Raw genomic sequence first — 24,082 nt, 5'->3', positions numbered from 1 at the left:
CTAGAAAGGGAGCACTTAGCTCACAGCACTTTAATGAAAATGTCAGGACCACCCTGAAGTATTTAAGTCCTGTAAATGCCAAGGAAGGAGAAGAGCTAAACAATTAAGGTAATGGATGACAGCAAGCAAAGAAAAAAAACTAAGCTGATTATCAGAAAAAACTTCAACACCGCCTCTCTGTGCTGTAAGTTTTTTCAAAGGAATTTATGGTAACACCCAAGGTCTTGGTTACCTAAAATTAGCTCAAACTACATGGAGAAACATTGTCAGGACAATGCAAATTTTATGGGGATAGAGCTACATGGTCTCCTCTTTCTCAATCTTCCTAGTGTTTTCTGGAAACGTAGGCAAAAGAAGAGTACCTTCTTGAACCTTGATAGCACTTGGGTGGCAACACCTGTGTGTGCTTCGTTCCCCAAAGTGTTCCCACCATCGATCAGAGCCTCGTATGTACCAGATGTTTGATAGCTGTTTGTGTAAGTGTCAGTAAAAGTTTCTCGGCTAGGGAAAATTTGCTTGTAATTGGCGATCTAACAGCTATCTAACTTGCGTTGATTTTTTGCTTCCACAGGAATAGACAGAAATAGGAGCAAAGGAGTCAAATACATGGACATACCTGTAGACCCCTCAGGTGGGATTATGCTGCCCAAGCTGGTATGAACTTCATTTGGCTCCACACTGTGTCTAAGATCACCTAATGGGAAACTAAAGTGATTTGGGCCCAGAAGGAATGAGAAGGATAGCAACAAATAATTGCTGAATGAATATATTAATGAATTCTGCATTACTATCACATAACTTATGGCTTCCCTAAAAATACCAATGCATAATATAGGTCTGATGACATTTATTGACTCAGGTTTTGTGTCCTCTTTCTCTCGTGTGCAATTTTGCAAACCCAAGAGTAAGCCAGTGACGGTACTACAGACTCTGGGTAGGTAGAAGTAGTCACTTAGACTGATCTCTTTACTATGGTTTTGCATCCAGTGATTTCTTTGTAGGAAGGTACACACATAGGAGCAACAGAGTCACTCACTAAAGCATTAGGCCAGAATATTTCCAAGCTATCAAATTATTCAGTGGAGATGTCAGGAGAGACTTCCAAATGTCAAGATTTCATCTAGTTATGGTAAAAGATACTGAAAAGATTTGAGATTTAGTCTAAAGTTGTTGATCTGAATAAAACATGACATTATAATTTTTTGTTTGAAGTGTTGTCACCTGAAAGAAAGATTTATTTTGTAATTGCTTCACAGGGTCAGAATAAGACCAAAGGATGAAAGGTTTTGGCTCAAAAGTGAAAAAAAAAAAAAAAAAAAAAAAGGAAACCGTTCTTTTCCTCCTATGGGTATTTTAAAAGAAGCTGATGATTATTTTTTAAAAACAATAAGCAAAAACACTAATTCAAAAAGATATACGCACCCCCATGTTTATTGCAGCATTATTTACAATAGCCAAGATATGGAAGCAACCTAAATGTCCACTGATATACGAATGGATAAAGAAGATGTGGGTGTGTGTGTGTGTGTGTGTGTGTGTGTGTGTGTGTGTGTGTAATGGAATATTACTCAGACACAAAAAGAATGAGAGCTTGCTCTTGCAACAACATGGATGGGGCTAAAGGGTCTTATGCTAAGTGAAATAAATCAGACAGAGAAAGACAACTCCTATATGATTTCACTCATATGTGAAATCTAAAAAACGAATGATCAAACAATAAGCAAACAAAAAGACTCTTAAATACAAAAAACAAACTGGTGGTTGCCAGAGGGGAGGTGGGTGAGGGGATGGGTGAAATAGATTTAAAAAAAGGTTAGGAGCTACAAACTTCCAGTTATAAATTAAATAATTCACAGAGATGGAAAGTACAACACAGGGAATATAGTCAATAATATTGTAATCACTTTATATGCTGACTATACTTATCATGGTGAGCACTGAGTAATGTATAGAGTTGTCAAATCACTACGTGGTACATCTGAAGCCAATATAACACTGTATGTAAATTATACCTCAATAATTAAAAAAAAAAAAAAACAGAAAAAAACCAATAACCAACTGTTAACCTGCTGGTGAAGAAAGAAGTAATTTCCAGTTAAGAACTTAATCACCAGTTAAGATGCTATTAATTTGGTTTTGTTTTAAATATAATTGAAGTACTTCAGTAATTATTTCTCTCCCCCACTAGAAAGTGAGCTCTTTAAGCAAAGAACTTTGCCCCAATCATCTCCGTATTTATAGAACCTTGCCTGGCACATAGCCGCTCTCAGTAAGTGTTAACTAGTAAGTAACAATATTGTCAAAGATATTCTTTAAAGGTTGTGATTCTATGAGGTATATTCTGAAACTCAGTAAGTTCTAGTACTGATTGAATGAATAGCTATGAATTTAGGAGTTGCTGTTCTTCCAGCCTATTTACTTGGATATCTTCAAATTCCTCTTTTCCTTCCCCATTGTCTAGGTAATTGAGAGAACCTTAAGTATTGACTCTAATAATGATAATGATATTTACTTATTCCATAGCGTGCTCTACAGTATACAGGCAAAACATATCTTACTGCACTTCGCTTTGCTGTGCTTTGCAGATACTGCATTTTCTTTACAAAGTGCAGGTCTGTGGCGACCCAGCCTGGAGCAAGTCTCTTGGCATCATTTTCCCGACAGCATTTGCTCACTTTCTGCCTCTATGTCACATTCTGGTAATTCTCACCATCTTCCAAACTTTTCATTATTACTATATTTGCTGTGGTGATCTGTGATCAGTGACCTTTGATGTTATTGTAATTATGTTGGGGTGACACAGACTGTGCCCAAGTAAGATGACGAACGTCATCGATAAATGTTGTTGGGTTCTGACCGCTCTACCACCCAGCCATTCCCCTGTCTCCTTGTTCTCGGGCCTCCCTATTCCCTGAGACAAAACAATTGGAATTAGGTCAATTAATAACCCTACAATGGCCTCTAAGTGTTAAGTAAAAGGAAGAGTCGATCAATGCAGCACACTTCATTATTGTTTCAAGAAATTACCACAGCTACCCCAACCTTCAGCAACCCCCACTCTGATCAGTCAGCAGCCATCAGTGTCGAAGACCCTCCACCAGCAAAAACATTATGACTTCCTGAAAGCTCAAATGATGGTTAGCGTTTGCTAGTAATAAAGTATTTTTCTCAGAGAGAGAGAGAGAGAGAACAAGCAGGGAGAGTGGCAGGCAGAGGGAGAGGGAGAAGCAGGCTCCCGCTGAGCAAGGAGCCCGATGTGGGGCTCAATCTCAGGACCCTGGGATCGTGACCTGGGCCAAAGGCAGCCGCTTAACCGACTGAGCCACCCAGACACCCCTAGTAATAAAGTATTTTTTAATTAAGGAATATACATTGTTTTTTAGACATAAGACTATTGCACACTTAATAGACCACGGTGTAGTGTAAACATACTTGAATATGCACTGGGAAACCAAAAAAATTCATTGGATTCTTTTATTTTATTTTAATTTAATTTAATTTAATTAGAGAGAGAGAAAGAGAGCATGCAAGTGGGAGGGGACGAGCAGAGGGAAAGGGAGAGAATCTTAAGCAGGCTCCACACCCAGCACAGAGCCCCAATGCAGGGCTCGATCTCACAACCCTGAGATCATGATCTGAGCTGAAATCAAGTCACCCACTTAACCGACAAAGCCACCCAGGCACCCCTCGTTCGACTCACTTTATTGTGATATTTTCTTTATTGCAGTGGTATGGACCAAACCTACAATATCTCCAGGTATGTCTGTACTACAAAATATTCCCACCTACATTATCTTATGCCATCCTTACAGACGTCCTGTGAAGTAGACATGAGAACTTTTATAGGGTAAAGGAGGTGAAGTGCAGCATTGAAATCAGTTCTGCATCTCAAGTTTGAGCTTAATTTTGTTCCTAGCTATGAAACTTCAGCAAGGTTAACATTTCAGAGATGTAGTTTGTTTTTATCTATTAAAAAAATAGGATAAAAATACCTCGTATGTTTACTGTGGGTATTAGAAAATATATGACTGCTTCCTTTTCCGGTATGCTGACAGGCTAGATTAGTTGAAAATCCTTTCTCTATAAAATACCTAAAATATAACAAATATTCTTTTAAATGTATGGCTGAGATAATAAGGAAAACCAGCAGGGGCCAAAATTAAGTAATATACTAAAAATCAGGGTGATAAGCATGAGCTGACAATAGGACTACCATGGGGCAAACCAAGAGTGTGGGTTATAAGAGCCACTGGGTACAGGAGACAAGTCCTTGGGCCCTCACTAGGTGGAAAAGTTATACTAAGAGCCATACATACACCAAGGTCCTTGAAGGGGCATACACAATGTGAAATGCAGAATGGGAAAAAAAATATATGCATGTGTATATCTCTATCTCTGTCTCTATCTCTGTCACTACCTATATCTACATTGACCAAACCTAGGAAACAAAAACAGAAGCTTGCTTGCCCTGGCCTAGACTCCATGCAAAAGAATTCAGGATTCATTATTGTAAATTTACCATCTTGTGGGTTGGGTTTTCAAGATTACACTTGGCAAATAAGGAAACTCCAAGATGAGAAATCAGCATTAAAAATGTGCCTAGCATAAGCACCATAGGTAAAAACCTCCCTAAACAGCTCATAATTCAGACTTACATATAAGAAGGAATGCAACATGTCGGCAAAAATAATAAATAGCAAAATTAGTTCTTCCAAAAACTACAAATCATAGAATTATTGGATGCTGTAGCAGTCAGACTCTCAGTGTCCCCTAGTGTTCATGCCCTTTTGTAATTCTCTCCCCCTGTGTAGGCATATAATGCATGGCTTGCTTCTGACCAACAGAATACAGTAATAGTGATGAGATATATGTGACTATGTGTATGTGATTACATTACACACAATGGTAATGCCTGTCTTGCTAAGAAACTGCCTCCCTTGCTGGTTTTGGAGAAGTAAGCTGCCATGTTGTGAGCTGCCACCATGGAGGGGGCCACACTATATGGCACAGAGCTGGGGTAGCGTCTAGCTGACAGCCAGTGAGAAACTGAGTTCTCCTCCAGTGGCTGCAAGGACCCTGATGCTGCTGACAACCATGAAGCAGATCCTTCCCTGTGGGACTACAGATGAGAAACTAGCCCTGGCCAACATCTTGATTTACAGCCTTGCAGAGGACCCAGCAAAGTTGTGCCCAGACTCCTTATCTATATAAACTGTGAGATAATAAATATGTGTCATTTTAAGCCACAAACTTATGGTAATACTGTCATGCAGGAATAGATAACTAACATAGCTACAGACTATAATATATGTTTAAAATGTTTAAAGACATAAAAGAAGAAATAAAAACATGAAGGAAAAATGAGACAAAAACATCAGAGAGACTTGAAAAACACAAGTAGAATAATAATAAAAAAATAATTCTTAAAATAACTCAATGGATGGGTTAAATAGCAGATTGAAATCTGCTGAAGAAACAACATATGAACTGGAAAACAGATCAAAGGAAATATATCTATTTCAATTTACCACATGCAACACAGATACTAAAAGAGAGAAAAAGGGGCACCTGGGTGGCTCAGTCAGTTAAGCATCTGCCTTCAGCTCAGGTCATGATCCCAGGGTCCTGGGATCAAGCCCCAAATCGGGCTCCCTGCTCAGTGGGGGAGCCTGCTTCTGCCTCTGCCCCTCACCCCACTTCTAATCTCTCTCTCTCTCAAAAAAAAAAAAAAAAAAAAAAAAATACAGAAAACCTTGAGAGATTAAGAGAGATATAGGATTGACAACATTACCAGACAGGGAATCCTGAAGGAGAGAACACAGAAAAGACAAGTAGAAAAACTGAAGGAAATAATGGCTGAGGATTTTCCAGAATTGATAAAAGACATGATTCCTCAGATTCTAGAAGCAACTTCGACCCAAGAAAGATAATTATGGTAAACACACTGACGTGCAATATGGAACACTGAAGTTTAAGAGAAGATTAAAAATCAAACGATGAGAAAAAGCAAAGGGGCAACAGGAGACTCCTCAAAAAGAGCAATAGAAACCCTAAGACAGTAGAATAATATCTTCAAAGTGCTGAGAGAAAATAGTCAACCTATAATTCTATATTCAGTCACATGACCGATGAGAGAATTTAAATAAACATTTTCAGACAAATAAAATCTGATTTTTTACCACTAGTAAATCCTAATGAAAACCCTACTAAAAGATATTCTTCAGAAATGAAACCCAAAGGAAGGAATATGATGCTTTAAAAAGCAATGATAAGCATGAAATCTGTGTGTGAATAAATCTACACAAACATCAATGGTATCAAAACAAAAATGATGATAGCTACTTGGTAGGTATATAAAAAAAATTTAAATGCCATACAAAAATGATATGTAAAATGGGCAAGGTGTGGTGGAATTAAAGTGTTCTAAGATCCTTAAGTTATTTGAAAGGATTAAGATAATGATTAATTGTAGACTTTGTTAATTTGGGTATGCATGTTAAAACTGTAAGGGTGAAAAGAGAAATAGAATATGTAACTTCTAAAACAGTAGAAGGAAATAAAATGTAAAGCATTATTACCACCCACATTTTATAGGACATGAAACTGAGGCTTATTAAACTGACTGACTTGACTAAGTTTACCCAGCTAAGAACTAGCATAATAATAACAGCATGTGATGTAAATTCATTTCTTTCAACTCCAAGTCTGTGATTTTTTTTTCCCTTCTATGTCATATACCCTCTGATCTAGGTGATACATGTTCCATTGAATAAGGCAAAAAATCTCACACTGCTGCAAGAATATCTTTATATTAAATAGCACTTTGTAGTAAAAATAAGCAAATCCTCTTATTCCTCTTTTCCATTTCATTCTTACCTACTCTCTCCACTCATTAATTCCTACATTCTCCAAATAATTTTTCTCCTGGGCTCTAATTTTTACTGTTTTTTTCTCTCTTCCTCTTTCCCACTTAAATATGTATGTGATTAATAAGAATAAGTGTGTGTACATGTGTGTAAACATGTGCAATATTTATGATCATACTTGTTTGCTTATTTCAAAACAAATTCTCAATGTATATGCTGTAGAGAGTGGTAAATTCTAAATGCCTAGTTTTTGCTGGAATGCGCTTTGTTTGAAAGATTTCTACAAAGATGAAAGACGTCATAAAAGACAGTGGTACCCAGATCTCCTTCATTCTTTTGTAGTACTCTATCACTGAAGCAAGTATGTAGTATCAAAAAAGCAGTAGGACTATCTGTGGCAACAATCTAGGCTCCAAATCTTAGCAGTGGTAGATAGTCCCCTGGAAAACTGTTAATAGAGTCAAAGACTTTACCTCTGCACTAGGGTAAGTGACTCCTTTTCTCCTTGCCAAGACCATTTCAATTGGCTTCTAACTGCACTATTCTATCTTGAAGCCATGCAGTAAAATCTTCAGGATGCGCCCTAGGCTGCAGTTCAAGCTCTTGGAATATTACTCTTGCTAAGTCACTGTCACTGGTTCCGCATCTAGTCTGCCTACTTCTGCAATATTTTATGAGGCTAAACTTCAAGGTATGTAATTTGCTTACTATCATACAGAAAAGCATGTAAGTCCCTTGGAACCAACTCTTGGTCTCCTACCATATAGCGTGTCAGATGTATAAAAACAATTTTATATTGTTCACAGTGCCTTTAACATGGTGCCAGCTGATTACATTCTACCATTGGCATTATTGATCCAAATATCTGTATTGTAAATATACCCTTGAAGAAAGCCGTACAGCATTTGTATTATAAAGAAATGAATGCTATTTCATACTGTGAGGCAATTCTTATATCTGGAGGCACAGAAATCTTGGATAATTAAAACCTAAACCAATCTAGACCATTGCTCTATTAACCAAAAAATAAAGTAACCATAGATGTAAAAAGCAAACAAGCCAAGAAAAAAAAAATCACATGACTTGCTCCTTCAATTTCCCTCTATTAACCTGAAGGCAACTCTCTCCATTGTTCCCCCCTCCCTCCTGCTGTGACTCCCCAAAAGATAACCTAGGGAAGAATAAGTGAAGTCATATGGTATTTATCTCTCTGTCTGACTTATTTCACTTAGCATAACACCCTCTAGGTCCATCCTTATATATGGAATCTAAAAAACAAAACAAATGAACAAATGACAAGAAAACAGATTCTTTTTTTTTTTTTTTAAGATTTTATTTATTTGACAGAGAGAGACACAGTGAGAGAGGGAACACAAGCAGGGGGAGTGGGAGAGGGAGAAGCAGACTTCCCGCAGAGCAGGGAGCCGGATGTGGGGCTCGATCCCAGGACCCTGGGATCATGACCTGAGCCGAAGACAGACGCTTAACGACTGAGCCACCCAGGTGCCCCGACAAGAAAACAGATTCTTAAATACGAAAACAAATTGGTGGTTGCTAGAGGGGAGGTGAATGGGGACATGAATAAAACAGATAAAAGCAATTAAGGGATATACAAACTTCCAGTTATAAAATAAGTCATGGTGATGAAAAGCACAGCATAGGGAATATAGTTATTAATGTTGTAATAATGTTGTTTGGTGACAGATGTGACTACACTTACAATGATGAGCACTGAGTAATGTACAAAATTGTTGAATCACTATGTTGTACACCTGAAATGAATCTAACATTGTATGCTAATTATACTTCTATTTTTAAAGAAAAAAATTTTAGAAGATAATCTAGAGGAGGATAAAAAGCTTTCAGACCTTGATGATCCCCAAACAGAATAATCCATCTCAGAATAACCAAAAGTTGGTTGTATCCTGTTTCACAATACTTCTAGAGCGGGTAGAATAATTTCATTACTAAGAACTAGTAAGTCTACCAAACTTAAATAGAATTTCCATCTGTACAAGTGCATGGAAATATGGTGACTACAACAACAACAAAGAACCCACTTGATGGATCAGCCGAAGATGTTTGGAGGAGTGGGCTTTGCAGTAGTGAAAACATAATAAATAACAGATGGTACTTTTCCAGACAGGAGCAATAGGCCAGGGGGAGGAGGATATGTAGAGACCCACAGGTCAAGGATGAACAAGCAAAAGAGCCCACTGTGTGGTCTCAAAAAACGGTACTGGCAAATTAGAGCTATAATTTCATGATCGCATTGAGCCAGATCTGGGCTAGGTAGCAGCTGAAGCCCTTGTTCTCATAATAAAAAGTACAAAGCTCTGTCAGCTGATTTACAAAGCATAGTTATTAACACCTGAGTCCGGGTGGTGGGAGGAACAACAAACATCCAGCAGCTCTCTGAGATCCTGAATAAGAATATAAGGTAATACACGATATGACAAAACTATCTCTGCATCATCTGGGGAGAGGTTCTCTGGAATGGGGTTATTCCAGCTTATGAGAACCACTTACGTGGTGAACAAATATAGAAGTGATTAGCAGTTTTCTAGGCTTGAAGACTTCTCTCCATAAAAGATCATAAGATCCTAGGGCTCCTGGGTGCCTCAGTCAGTTAAGCATCTGCCTTGGGATCAGGTCATGATCTCAGGGTCCTGATATCGAGCCCTATGTCGGGCTCCCTGCTCAGCAAGGAGTCTGCTTCTTCCTCTCTTTCTGCCCTCCCCCCTGCTCATGCTCTCTCTCTCTCAAATAAATAAATAATTTGAAAGAAAAAAAAGATCACAAGATCATAAGAATAAAAAACTGAAAAGATTAAGTGAGCTTGAGTCATAATTCTATTCTCTTTCCTTCCCCCTCAAAAGAGGCCACTCTCTCGGTTTCCCTTTGCAGAGAATCCTCTGTTCTTCCTCCTCTATTTTGCTTCGGCATGGTCTTGAGATGTTCTTTCCTCCACCTCTGTCTGTGTCTTACGTGGTGTGTAGTACAGAAGCATAGGGGATGACATGGAGCCTACACCACAGAGTCAACATCATTTCCCGCCCTCTAGAAGGTCACCAGGCTGAGTATGTCCAACAGTTGATTCCTACAGTAAGCTCAGAGAATAGCTCTGGTCAGTGTCTCTGTTCCCCATCACTTCAATGATTCATGACAAGTTCTCTCTCAGGGTTCTCTTTTAAGTCACTCACAACCAAACCAAAAAGGCATAAATTACAAAAAATATGGGATGTCCTTTATTGGCAGAACAAGTACTTGCCAGCAGAGAAAATAAAGCAAACCAAATAAAATAGATAAAATGGAAACCCACAAATCAGACTATAAAACAATATTGTACTGACATTTAAATGAAGTAATCCCATGGCAACAATTTAACTGCTGCCTTTTTGCCTGTAGTCCCAGATTTCTCTTGTTTGGAGCTGGACACAACTTTTTCATTTTTTTGTGTACTTAGAGCTGCACATTGAACCAACATTATTTACTACTTACTTGGGCTTGTTTGCATACTTTAAAAGGGTGAAGTGTTTCTTGGTAGAAAAGCTGATGATAAGCTTGTAGGTCAAACCAAAAGTACACACTGTTCTTCCACAACTGTAGGTGGAAAAAATACATAAATCATTACCACCCAATTATTAAAGCTCTACAAAGCTCTAATTTCAAATATAAATAATTGTTCAGCTCCTTGGTGTTACCATAAATCAGGTTCAATTTAAGATGGTCTTATCTTCTATTACAAACTGGCAGCATACAAAATATTTACTGGTATTGTCACTAAAATACTATATTTTTGCATGTATGCCTCTTACATAATTGGCCATTAAAATAGGAAGCATGCTAGTTAACAATTAAAGAGTAATCACATATTTCTGGCATGAAACCAAAATCTGGAGGTATTTTGATATATATGGACAAATGTATATCATACTGAAACCAAACACTACTCTAATAATTGAGCCAGTGAAATATTTTACATTTGAGCAAAATGAAAACAAAACAAAACAAACTGGCAATGAGTTTTCCACTATCCATTGCAACTTCTAATTGTTAGAGTTATTAAAAATGAAAATTAAAGGATTGATAGACATCAACTCTGAATTTAATATATATTACATCAAAACAAAATTACATGAGAATAAAATATTGTTAATAATGCAAGTCAAGGGGCGCCTGGGTGGCTCAGTCAGTTAAGCGTCCAACTCAGTTTCGGCTCAGGTCATGATCTCAGGGTCCTGGGATCAAGGCCCATGTCTGACTCCATGCTCAGTGGGGAGTCGGCTTCAGGATTCTCTCTCTCCCTCTCCTCCCTCTGCCCCTCCCCTCTGCTGGCACGCTCTTTCTCTCACTCTATAAAATAAATAAATAAAAAATATTTTAAAAAAATTAATGCAAGTCAATCCTTTACTTTTCTTTGTAATTCTAGTAGGACAGTGAACCAAGAGAATTATAACTGAGATGTTTACATTTTACTAAATATTTAGCATAAAATTTCTTACCAGAAGAAATGGGAATTTTAATATCAAATATAATTATTTGAGCATTGAATTATTTCAACTTCTCTTAGTTTAAAACGAGGTAAAGTCATAAAATTAGATTTAAAATCATTATTTTCTACCTTGTTTCCTGAACGTTCACAGAATTTAGTAAAGAAGAATCCAGCTCTATTTTCTACATACAAAGTCTGCAACAAATTTTCCATGTCAAATCCTCCCAAGGCACTATCTGCCATGGTTTTAACCTAGATAACAAAACAGAAGTCCATGATCCACCCAAGAACATGGTGATTTTTTATGACACTGTACAACAGGGTTTCATAAATTCTGCCAGGCTGTCGTTTTCCTGCTGGACTTTTGATTTTATTTTTGTACCATGTAAGTAATTAATGCAGTATGTTTGCATATAACTGTCACTTAGGAGTCATTTATGGAAGCAACTATAGCAGCAGACTTCATTCTATTATAAACCAATCTGATTTCAAACTTAATGTTAGGGTAACTTCTCAACCTCTATTATTTTCATGTTTCAGGCACAGCGATACCATTTTAGGAGTCTTCCAAATCTCTGTTGGTGGCCTCGTTCCTACATATTTACTGTTATTTTAGCCTTGAGGTAATGCTATAATGGCTACAAGAGAGTTATAAAAAGAACCATCCTCAAGGTCTCTCAGTGCTGCTCATTAAATGTCCTCAGGGGGCCCCTCCTTGGATAGTCTCACTCTGTACAGGTCGTGGCCTTCAGAATGTAAATGGTAATGTAAGTTCTCACAAAACTCTGTTATTTTGGGGCCTCTCTGCCAATAAAGCTGGCAAGCCTAATACCATTCTTGAAACACAGAAATTGGCTACTTCCCCAAGCATAAGAGTGACTTTAGAATATGAAAAGGCATCCACCGTTCACAGGAACTCTGGCATTTGCTGTATGGAACTCAGACTTCTTTGTAATCTTAAGATAACTGTGGCGTGAACAATTTAAGGCATTGTTATAGCGTCTCTCTGCCTCTCTCTTTATCCCCCTTCCAAACATATTCTAAAGTGAGAATTTAATGTTTTTATGATGTTTAACTGTTGGCATTCCAAAAACTACAAAATATATATTATTTTGGTAGGGAAAAAAGCCCTGGTTGGAAGAAAAGGAGAACTGTTTGCTTAGAATAAAATAAAAAGTTATACAAAATTATAGCTAAGTGTTCAGACTATATTGGGACTACCAAAGTTTCTACCTAAAGTATAATCCTTAGGGAATATAAAACTGTCAACCACAACTGGTGTAGTAAATCCGCTTTATGAAGGTAGCCACACACTGGAAATACTCTGCTTTATAAAAATTGTTTCCAAAACATAACATCAAACATGATTTTTTATCAAATGTTAGCAATTTAATAAAAATAATAGATGGTCTTATTTTGTATCTAAGGCATTCTCACACCAAAACCGGAAGACAGTTGTTTTTGAAAATAGTAATCAATGGAGTATATACAGCAACATGGTACGACAAAAGGAAACACAGATAAAAATTTTTGTATACAAATCTTCTTGGAAGGAAAAAATAAAGTGTATTGTTTAGTAGAGAAAAAAATACTATGGTAAATCAATAAAAGTTCTCTAAAATCAGGGGACATTGGTCAGTTAAATGAAGAGTCAGATAAATCAGTTCTCAAAATACTTACCAAAGGTTCTTCTGTGTAGGTGTATCTTCTATCCAGCTGGGGCTTCAGACATTCAGAAATGTCAGTGAAAGATGTTAAGCGAATAATTTTGCTGCTTTCTGACCTGCGCCTCAACCTAAATTATAAGGATAAGAACGCATTGATCAATATATATTGAGCACCTTTGGTATACGTGGCACCAAATCTTAGGAGTGCATCTGAACGCTGGGAGAGAACAGGGGAAGAAAAAGTACAAGTGTCAGGTCCAGCCTTTAAGAAGGGGCTGAGAGGGACAGCTGAGTGGCTCAGTTGGTTAAGCGTCTGCCTTCGGCTCAGGTCATGATCCTGGGGTCCTGGGATCGAGTCCCGCGTCGGGCTCCTTCCTCGGCGGGGAGCCTGCTTCTCCCTCTCCTTGCCACTCCCACTGCTTGTGCTTTCTCTCTCTCTCTCTCTAATAAATAAATAAGATCTTTAAAAAAAAAAAAAAGAAGAAGTGGCTGAGAAAATGAAGTACAGTCCTCAATAAAGACAACTCTCTATAAGATTAATTGCTGGTTGAATGAATTCAAGAATATAGATGTCAGATGACTGGGATAGGTAACAATGAGAAGTCCCTTTGAGCTATATTAGTAATTAAAGAAATGAGATTTTCCCTGAAAAATGGGTAGGAGATGTATTGTGAGTGTGTGTGTGTGTGTGTGCGCGCGCGCGTGTGTGTTTAGGGGTCCTTTATTTTTTTTAATTTTATTTTATTATGTTATGTTAATCACCATATATTACATCATTAGTTTTTGATGTAGTGTTCCATGATTCATTGTTTGCATATAACACCCAGTGCTCCATTCAGTACGTACCCTCTTTAATACCTATCACCAGGCTAACCCATCCCCCCACCCCCCTCCCCTCTAGAACCCTCAGTTTGTTTCTCAGAGTCCATAGTCTCTCATGGTTCGTCTCCCCCTGCAATTCCCCCCACTTCATTTTTCCCCTCCTACTATCTTCTCTCTTTTTTTTAACATATAATGTATTATTTGTTTCAGAGGTAACAAATGTGCTTCATCAGTCTTACACAATTCACAGTGCTCACCATAGCACAAACCCTCCCCAATGTCCATCACCCAGCCACCCCATCCCTCCTACCCCCCACCACTCCAGCAACCCTCAGTTTGTTTCCTGAGATTAAGAATTCCTCATATCAGTGAGATCATATGATACATGTCTTTCTCTGATTGACTTATTTCGCTTAGCATAATACCCTCTAGTTCCATCCACGTCATTGCAAATGGCAAGATTTTGGGTTTTTTGATGGCTGCATAATATTCCATTGTATATATATACCACATCTTCTTTATCCATTCATCTGTTGATGGACATCTTGGCTCTTTCCATAGTTTGGCTATTGTGGACATTGCTGCTATAAACATTGGGGTGCATGTACCCCTTCAGATCACTACATTTGTATCTTTGGGGTAAATACCCAGTAGTGCAATTGCTGGGTCATATGGTAGCTCTATTTTCAACTTTTTGAGGAACCACCATACTGTTTTCCAGAGTGGCTGCACCAGCTTGCATTCCCAGGTGCCCCTTGACTTGCATTACTAACAATATTTTATTCTCATGTAATTTTGTTTTGATATAATATACATTAAATTCAGAGCTGATTTCTATCAATCCTTTAATTTTCATTTTTAATAACCCTAACAATTAGAAGTTGCAATGGATAGTGGAAAACTTATTGCCAGTTTGAATTCCCACCAACAGTGTAGGAGGGTTCTAGAGGGGTTCGTTACATGGGGAGAATAGTGAGCAATATGTGAAAGTAGGTAGGGAAAGCCTTGTTTAAAAGGTTGCAAGTTAACTAATTTGCTTAGGGCAAGAGGACACTAACAGTTAAGTAAACACTATATAACACATACCAAACACTGTGCTAAATAAAATTCACATTATCATATTTAATCCTCACAACAGGTGGGATTCATAAGGATTTATATGTGGTAGTGTGGGGTGAGATAATGGAAGACTATGGAGCTAGACTAATGGCTTTAGACATTATCTTTTTATATTTTCTTATCCACCTCCCTCTCCATACCTCACTGCAATTATTCTAAGCCTTATCTTCCAGCTCCATAAAACATGCCCATCCACCTCACCAATGTATCTGCACTCCAACCCACCAGCAGATTGCTTTGCAGGTTCTTCTCAGACAAAAGGTAGGTACAACACGCTGCTGTTTCCACTCCCTGATGTAGTAGACACTGTTGACTGACTGGTTAACTCAATACTCATTCCCAGATACTGGGTGATACTGAGAAAGCTAAATACTCACTTTCTAAGACCGACTTGCATAGACGGATCGTCATGTGACACAGTTATGACTAATGAGATACAAAACAAAGTCTGCTGGGGAGCTTCTAAGAAAGCTTGCTTTCCTGACCAAAGGGAAAGGATTAATGAAAATTGCCCTTTCTTGGGTGCCTGGGTGGCTCAGTTGGTTAAGCGACTGCCTTCGGTTCAGGTCATGACCCTGGAGTCCCGGGATCAAGTCCCACATTGGGCTCCCTGCACAGCAGGGAGACTGCTTCTCCCTTTGACCCTCCCCTCATCTCATGCTCTCTCTCTCTCTCATTCTCTCTCTCAAATAAATAAATAAAATCTTTAAAAAAAAAAAAGAAAATTGCCCTTTCTTCTTCATGATTTGAAAGCCTGATATCAGGAGCTGTAACACCAATGAATATGAAAGAATGGCCAAGAACATTACAAAAATTCAGGCCCTAATATTTCCAATCCAAGGAACCAATACTGGCAGTTGCCTACCCTCAGATTTCTTGTTCTGTGAGAAAAATAAGCCCAATTTGTCTAAGCCATTGTTAGTCACGTTTTCTGTTATTTGCAGCTGAAAACTCTTAAATTATCTATCAACAAATATATCCACCTATACCTATCCTTATTTCCTTCCATCATGTCTCAGGAAAAAGTGTCCTATCTCGTGTCCGAGGTTAATCTCATGGCCTTTGTTCTTGAATCCTTCCTTCTATTCTCCTTTGAAAATACAGATCTTCTTTCTCATGGATCTTTAACTTTTCCCTTTCCACTAGATACTACTCTAGACATATAAACAGGCTCAGGTCTCCTCCACCTTAAAAATATTGCTTCCTGCTACAGAAAATCATCAAATCACAAAGGAAGAGAGCAAGAAAAAAAGGAACAAGGGAATTATGAAATAGCCAGAAAACAATTAATAAAATGACAATAAGTCCATACCTATCAACAATTATTTTAAATGTAAATGGACTAACCTCTCCAATTAAAAGACAGAGTGGCTTGAATGCTCTCATACATGCTGAAAGGAGTATGTTATTACAACTCTTATGAAATATAATTTAGTAATATCTAAAACAATTTTTAAATCACATGAACTTTGATTTAGAAATTCTACTTTGAGAAATTTATCTCGCAGACATATGCATACATGAAATACAGCAAATGTACAAGAATATCCATTGCAACATTGTTTTTAATAATGAAAAATATTGGAAATAATGTCCATGTCCCTCAATAGAATACAAATACAATGTTTGGCATAAAATCAAAGACAACCAGACATAGGAGAGAGAAGATTACAAGAACAAGAAACAACAGAAAAAATAGATTATAGTATATCTATTACTGTGGTGATAGCATTTAATGCTATGAAACACCTTTTCCAATGAATTCAGTAAAAACAAAGGTATAGAATAAGTGGATAGCATGCTACTAATTTTGAACTATGCATATATTTCCAATTTTGAAAATAAAATAATTTAATTTTAGTAAATGACACAAAAAACCTTTCTAGATGTTTTCCACTGCTAGAAAATAAACTCCAAATTCCCTAATGTGACACAAAAAAAATTCACTATCTGAACCTCATTTATTGTTTTAGCTTGTATCTTGCCTTTTACCGTAATATCCTATACTCTAGCCACAACATAAACATAAAAACAATGCATAGTTCTCAAAATTCAACTTTTCTCTCAATTCATACTTATATATCTTTATCACTTGAAAAACTAAGATAATGCTTTCTTCATAGGGATGCAGTAAGAACTGATATAATGCAAAGTACACCAAAGCTCATTAACTGCTATTTTTGGAAATGGCAGACAGGGTGATTTAGACCAACTCTCCCTTTAAAGACCAACTAGATAAATTGAAAAATACAAAAATTAATCTGCTAAAAGAAATTTGAGTGCTAACAATGTAGTCAAGAATTTCGGAGCCAACAGAAATAAACCCACAATTACATGGTCAATTAATCTTTGACAAAAAAGGCAAGAATATGCAATAGAAAAAAACATTCTCTTTAACAAGTGGTGCTGGGAAAATTGGACAGCTACATGCAAAAGAATGAAACTGCACCACTTTCTTACACCAGAGACAAAAATAAACTAGAAATGGATTAAGGACCTAAATGTGAGACTAAAACCATAAAACTCCTACAAGACAGCAAAGTCAGTAATTTCTCAGACATTGGCCATAATCGTATCTTTCTGGATATGTCTCCCGAGGCAAGGGAAACAAAAGCCAAAGTAAACTATTGGGACTATATCAAAATAAGAAGCTTCTGCACAGCAAAAAAACAAGCAACAAAACTAAAAGACAACCTACTGAATGAAGAAGATATCGGCAAATGACAAAGCTGGTAAAGGGTTGATATCAAAAATATATAAGGAACTGATACAACTCAAAACCAAAAAACAAATAATCCAATTTAAAAATGGGCAGAAGACATGAACAGATATTTTTCCAAAGAAGACATCCAGATGGTTAACAGACACATGAAAAAATGCTCAACATCTCTCATCATCAGGGAAATGCAAATCAAAACTACAATGAGATATCACCTCACACCTGTCAGAATGACTAAAATCAAAACCACAAGAAACAAGTGTTGGCGAGGATATGGAGAAAAAGGAATCCCATGCACTGTTGGTGGGAATGCAAACTGTGCAGCCACTCTAGAAAACAGTATGGAGTTTCCTCAAAAAGTTAAAAATAGGGCACCTGGGTGGCTCAGTCATTAAGCATCTGCCTTCGGCTCAGGTCATGATCCCAGGGTCCTGGGATCGAGCCCCGCATCAGGTTCCCTGCTCAGCGGGAAGCCTGCTTCTCCCTCTCCCACTCCCCCTGCTTGTGTTCCCTCTCTCGCTGTGTCTCTCTTTGTCAAATAAATAAATAAAATCTTAAAAAAAAAAAAAAAGTTAAAAATAGAACTACTCTACGATCCAGCAATTACACCACTAGATATTTACCCCAAAAATACAAAAACACTAATTCATGTATGTATATTGTACACAATAGCCAAATTATGGAAACAGCCCAAATGTCCAGCAATAGATGAATGGATAAAGAAGATGTGGTATACATACACAATGGAATATTACTCAGCCATAAAAAATGCAATCTTACCATTTGCAACGACATGGAAGGAGCTAGAGAGTATAATGTTAAGCAAAATAAGTCAGTCAGAGAAAGACGAATACCAAGATTTCACTCAGATGTGGAAATTAAGAAACAGTACAAACATGCAAAGGAAAAAAGAGAGAGACAAACCAAGAAACACACTCTTAACTATAGAGAACAAACTGATGATTACCAAGGAGAGGTGGGGGTGGGGGAATGGGTGAAATAAGTGTTGGGGATTAAAAAGTACACTTACGACGATAAGCACTGAGTAATCTATAGAATTATTGAATCACTATATTGTATACCTGAAACTAATATAACACTGTACGTTAACTACACTGGAATTACAATAAAAAACTTTTAAAAAGGTAATATAACTGACAATATAAAAAAAAGAAGTGGTTTATATTTACAATGGAATATTACTTAGCCATAGAAAAGAATGAAATCTTGCCATCTGCAACAACACAGATAGATCTAGAGAGTGTAATACTAAGGGAAATAAGTCAGTCAGAGAAAGACGAATACCACGATTTCACTCATATGTGGAAGTTAAGAAACAAAACAAGCAAGGAAAAAAAAGAGAGAGACAAACTAAAGAAACAGACCCTTAACTTTAGAGAATAAACTGAGGATTACAGAGGTGGGTGGGGGGATGGGTGAAATAGGTGAAGAGGATGAAGAGTACACTTCTCTTGATGAGCAGTGAGTAATACATGGAACTATTCAAGCACTATAAACTAACATAAACTGAAACTAATATAATACTGTAAGTTAACTACACTGGAGTTAAAATTAATAATAATAATAACAGTAATAATAATAATAATAATAAATTTTTAAAAAGGAATTCTGGCGCCAAAACTCATTGAGGAAAACAAAATTCCCAGAGGTGAGGAATCTTGGAAGATGTCAGAGTAGGAAGCACCAGGAACCTGCCTCCCCCCGTAAACAATTGCACTGGCAGAATCTAATGTAACTCTTTTGGAACCCTGGAGTCTTAAGGCTTTCACCTTCCAGGGAAAGGCTTGCAGAGTAAATTGGGTTCATTTTGGTCAATTAGAGTTGCTAACACAATAGCAGCAGCTAACCTTCCCTATCCCCAGCCCTGTGGCAGACAGCTGTGCATGTGTTCTGGAGCATTCTGCATACAGCTGCAAAAGCCAGGGTGAGCGGAAAAGACCCTGTCTACCAAATCTCAGGGATCTGAGCTCTGATCTCTGATTGCTGCTGCAAATCACAGAGGTGCAGACAAGGCAGGTGGCCACTGTGGTTGCTCCACGTGGTTGCAAGCCCAGTCCCCTTCAGGCTGAAGGGACTTCCAGGAATTTAAAGAGACATTGACCTTTTTACCCCCAATCTTCATTTTTCTCTTTTTCCTCCTTTTAGAAAGCAGACATGAAAGATTAGGACATTCAAAAGCAAAATGCATTTGTAGGGAAAAATTAGAAAGTGACCACACATGCCCAGGAAAAGGCACATACTAAAGAGGACCTAAGAAGGCCCTAAGTTTTACCTCAGGCTGATCCTTGGCACAGTCTACAAGTAAAAAAAAAAAAACAAAAAACAAAAAACATTAAAGATAAGTTAAAAATGGTGAACTTTGTGTTAGTGAATTTTATCTCAAAGGAAAACAAAAGAATAAAAATGAAGTAATAAATTAGTGGGACCAGCAGATCCCACACCAAAGTTAACACCAAAGGGTATTTTTTTAGGTTGACGGAAAATAATCCCATTTGAAATAAAGAACAGTGAAAAGAGTACATATGTGGGCAAATCTAAATGAATAAGGTAATATGCTGTGTTAAATAATGACAAAATTCTTGACAGTCTCATGAGTTCGCAAGTTTGAGAAATACCGAACAGGGCCAAGTAAGAACTGGAGGGAAATCTTCTCAGAAGTCTTTTGACCGTACAGCTCATAAAAGGGTGGAGATCAGAGGCACCATCTATTTCAAATGACTAATCTCAGGAGTTCTGTTCCTAATTCAGAGTATGCATGACTCTAACACCTATCAATGAAATATATAAGGAACTCCTATTAAAAAAAAATCAATGTATTCAGTTTTCAATTTCTATTTAATTTTTCAATTCCTCAAAAATCTTACCATTGCAGAATAACACTTGGCACATAAAAAGCAGTACCTACCCTTTCTCAATCACATCATCCTTCGAAGAAATTAGATACAAAGACTTGCTCCTCCAAGGTTTTTGAACTGCTGTTTTTACTCGAGGTGGTTTCTTGGGAGATTCAGGACTTTGTAATAAACTGGATTCTTCTTTCTAAAAAATGGTAAAAAAGAAATACACAAAGTGAAAAATGAGCAATACGAAGGGGAAAAAAAAGGGCCAGAGAATAAAGCATAGCTCTGCCCATCACTAGAGGATTTCTTCTCTCAGTCTACCGCCTACCATGCTTCCCATTAGAATACAAATGTACTGCTTCCTAAACTCCTGCTTTTATACAACCAGCAAGCTGAACCCCCTCCAACTCTTTAGAATATAAGAAGAGAAAGGCCAAAGGTTTATATATCCTTATTCACAGCACTGTGAAAGAAGACTCTTTCCTAGAGGGAGAACTTCACAAAAACTTCTTTATTCTCTAACTGCATAGGTTTTAGTACATCTGAGGGGTGGGAGTAGGGCGCTGGGGAAGGGGGGTGGCAGGGCAGGGAAAGGAAGCAAGGATACAACCGGTCCATAATAAAGACCTATACCTTAACAAAACTATCTCCTTCCATTTTGCACATTTTATTTTTGTGGTTATTATTCCCATTCTTAAATGTTATTTATGATAGAGTTAACTATTTGGTAAAAGCCACATGCACAAATCAAAAAAAGTATAAACACTTAAAGGTCCAAATGTAGGAAAAAGAAACAATGATCTGAGTATGGGATATACATAAATGTAACATTACATAACACTTGAAAGTAAGGATTATGGGGGCGCCTGGGTGGCTCAGTCGTTAAGCGTCTGCCTTCGGCTCAGGTCATGATCCCAGGGTCCTGGGATCGAGCCCCACATCGGGCTCCCTGCTCAGTGGGAAGCCTGCTTCTCCCTCTCCCACTCCCCCTGCTTGTGTTCCTGCTCTCACTGTGTCTCTCTCTGTCAAATAAATAAATAAAATCTTTAAAAAAAAAAAAAGTAAGGATTATGAAATTATGACATATGGAAAAATGTGATGAAGATGTTAAAAGAAATAATGAGAATACAAAAGTGTAAGTACATTGAAATTAAAAATTCACAAGACCAAGAGAAAATAAGTAATAGTTGTCTACAAGTAGGTGAGATCAGAGGTGATTTGTTTAGGGAGCCCCTGGGTGGCTCAGTCGGTTAAGCGTCTGCCTTCGGCTCAGGTCATAATCTCACGGTCCTGGGATCGGTCCTGGGATCAAGCCCCAGATCGGACTCCCTGCTCAGCCCCTTCCCCCACTCATGCTCTCTCTCAAATAAATGTATAAAAGCCTTTAAAAAAAAAAAAAAGTGATTTGTCTTCAGTTTCCAAATTTACAGTAGTTTTGTTATTTTATAATTTGGAAAAAAAAAGTCAAATATGTCAACCTCTATTGGAATGTAATACATGTTGCTGGAGAGCAAGGAATATATTTGTGATGTTTTATTATCCAGAACAAACAATAAAATCTTATATACACTCTAGGTGCCTAACAACTACTAATATTTTTTTAAGAATTCCATAAACAAAATTAATTACTTAAGTATGGTTTACACATAACTTCCTAGGTATCAGGGCTTACATCTGTTGTAGTCATTCAGAACACAGCGTGACATTAAGCAACACTCAATAAATGAGTGGCACCACAGGGGCCTGAGCTTATTAAAAGTATCATACAAACTGGTCAAATTCATAAAAACAGAACGTTGAATGGTGGTTACCAGGGGCTGCAGAAGGAGAAGGGGAGTGGTTTAATGGGTATGTGGTTTCAAATCCACAAGATAAAAAAGTTCTGGAGATCTGTTTCGCAACAATGCAAATATACTTACTACTGAAGTGTACACTTGAAAATGGTTAGGGTGGTAAATTTTACATGTTTTTTACCCTATTGAAACAAGTTTTCTTAAAATAAAATAAAAAATTAAATGTCTTATACAGAGAAAAGCCTAAGTTAGAATTTTAGGCCTTTCTGGCTTGGGTGAAAACTAGAAGGGTATCCAGAAAATCCCTGATGGAGAAGAAACTAAAAGGACCCTGTGGAATTGGGGGTGGGGTGGGGTAGGTAAAGGCACTGTTCTATATCGTGATTATGATGGCAGTTACATGATGGATATGTCTGTCAAAATTCACAAAACTGTACACTAAGAACGGTAAACTTTACTGTCTATAAATTACACCTTAACACCGGTTGTGGAGCCCAACGTGGGGCTTGGACTCAGGACCCTGAAATCAAGACCTGGGCTGAGATCAATCTCTCCCCACTCCTCTGGCATTGCTGTCCTTCAAGTTCCTTTCCCTAACCACACCACTTATTCTATCTTGCCACTTACCTCCCAAATGTCATACAAATGTTATTTGTACAAACATTTCTATGTTATCAGAACACGTGCTCCCAACACGACACCTCTAAGACGTATATTAACTGGTCACATGGGCGAATGGGGGAAGATTAGATTTATCAGTAAAGTGGCAGAGAAAAAAGCCACACGGTGCAAAGGAGGTCAGGAAAATATCAAAACGGATAGGAAATCATTAGTGTGCTAAAGTGACACTAATTCAGAGTGTGGTCCTCAAACCCGCAGCAAGAGCATCACCTGGGAGGAAGCTTGTTGAAAATGGCAAATCCGTGGGCCCCACACCAGATCTCCTGACTTTAGATATTCAGGTGAAGCCCAGGAATCTATTTTTTTTAAAGATATTATTTATTTATTTGACAGAAAGAGAGAGCAGAAGCAGAGGGAAAGGGAGAAGAAGACTCCCCGCTGAGCAGGGAGCCCGATGTGGGGCTCCATCCCAGGACTCCAGGATCATGACCTGAGCTGAAGGTAGACACTTAACCGACTGAGCCACCCAGGCGCCTGCCCAGGGATCTATTTTAACAAGCTCTTTGGATGACTCTTATGCATATACGCTGAAGCTTCAGAACCACCAGGTTACCGCAGTGCTTTGAATACCGATCCTCTAGCAATCCTATCAAAACGTGGGTTCCAAAATGTGACAATTATGTTCAGGCAGGTTGAAAGCCTCAGTTCTAAGCCAACCTCCTGATTTTACAGAATGATTCTGACCCATTCCAGAGCAATTAAATCAGAATCTCTGAAGGTGGAACCCAGCCATCAGTAGGTCTTAATGAAAAGCTCTCTATGTGATTCTAATGTGCACCTAGGGCTAAGAAACCACTGACAGAGGAAACATGAAGTCTCTTCAGCTCTCAAACACGACTTATTGAAGTCAAACTTTAAGAACTGTTCTATATCTCTCTACCTTTTAAAATAAGATACCCTGAACATAAAATAATCTCTTTGGAAGGGGTTGTGTGTGACTATGGCTGGTAACACTTAACATTCTGTGATACATTTAAAGGCTATTAAGAGGGGCGCCTGGGTGGCTCAGTCAGTTAATCATCTGCCTTCAGTTCGGGTCATGATCCCGGGGTCCTGGGA

The 24,082-nt window shown here is 37.9% G+C and overlaps 1 protein-coding gene across 1 annotated transcript in view; it reads right to left on the bottom strand.

Annotated features, from left to right (window-relative positions):
- The window catches only part of RGS22 (regulator of G protein signaling 22), a 149,131-nt gene that overhangs the window by 73,593 nt on the left and 51,456 nt on the right, over nucleotides 1-24,082 (bottom strand). The window contains exons 11-14 of the mRNA XM_078071665.1: nucleotides 20,615-20,748; nucleotides 13,042-13,156; nucleotides 11,491-11,613; nucleotides 10,368-10,469 (exon numbers count right to left, since the gene is read on the bottom strand). Coding sequence (XP_077927791.1) covers nucleotides 10,368-10,469; nucleotides 11,491-11,613; nucleotides 13,042-13,156; nucleotides 20,615-20,748 — 474 coding nt within the window. The remainder of the gene's footprint in view (nucleotides 1-10,367; nucleotides 10,470-11,490; nucleotides 11,614-13,041; nucleotides 13,157-20,614; nucleotides 20,749-24,082) is intronic.

This window comes from Halichoerus grypus, chromosome 5 (genome assembly GCF_964656455.1).
Source record: "Halichoerus grypus chromosome 5, mHalGry1.hap1.1, whole genome shotgun sequence".
NCBI lineage: Eukaryota > Metazoa > Chordata > Mammalia > Carnivora > Phocidae > Halichoerus > Halichoerus grypus.
The sequence above is the reverse complement of the archived record's forward strand: the minus strand, read 5'-3'. Positions and strand labels throughout refer to the sequence as shown.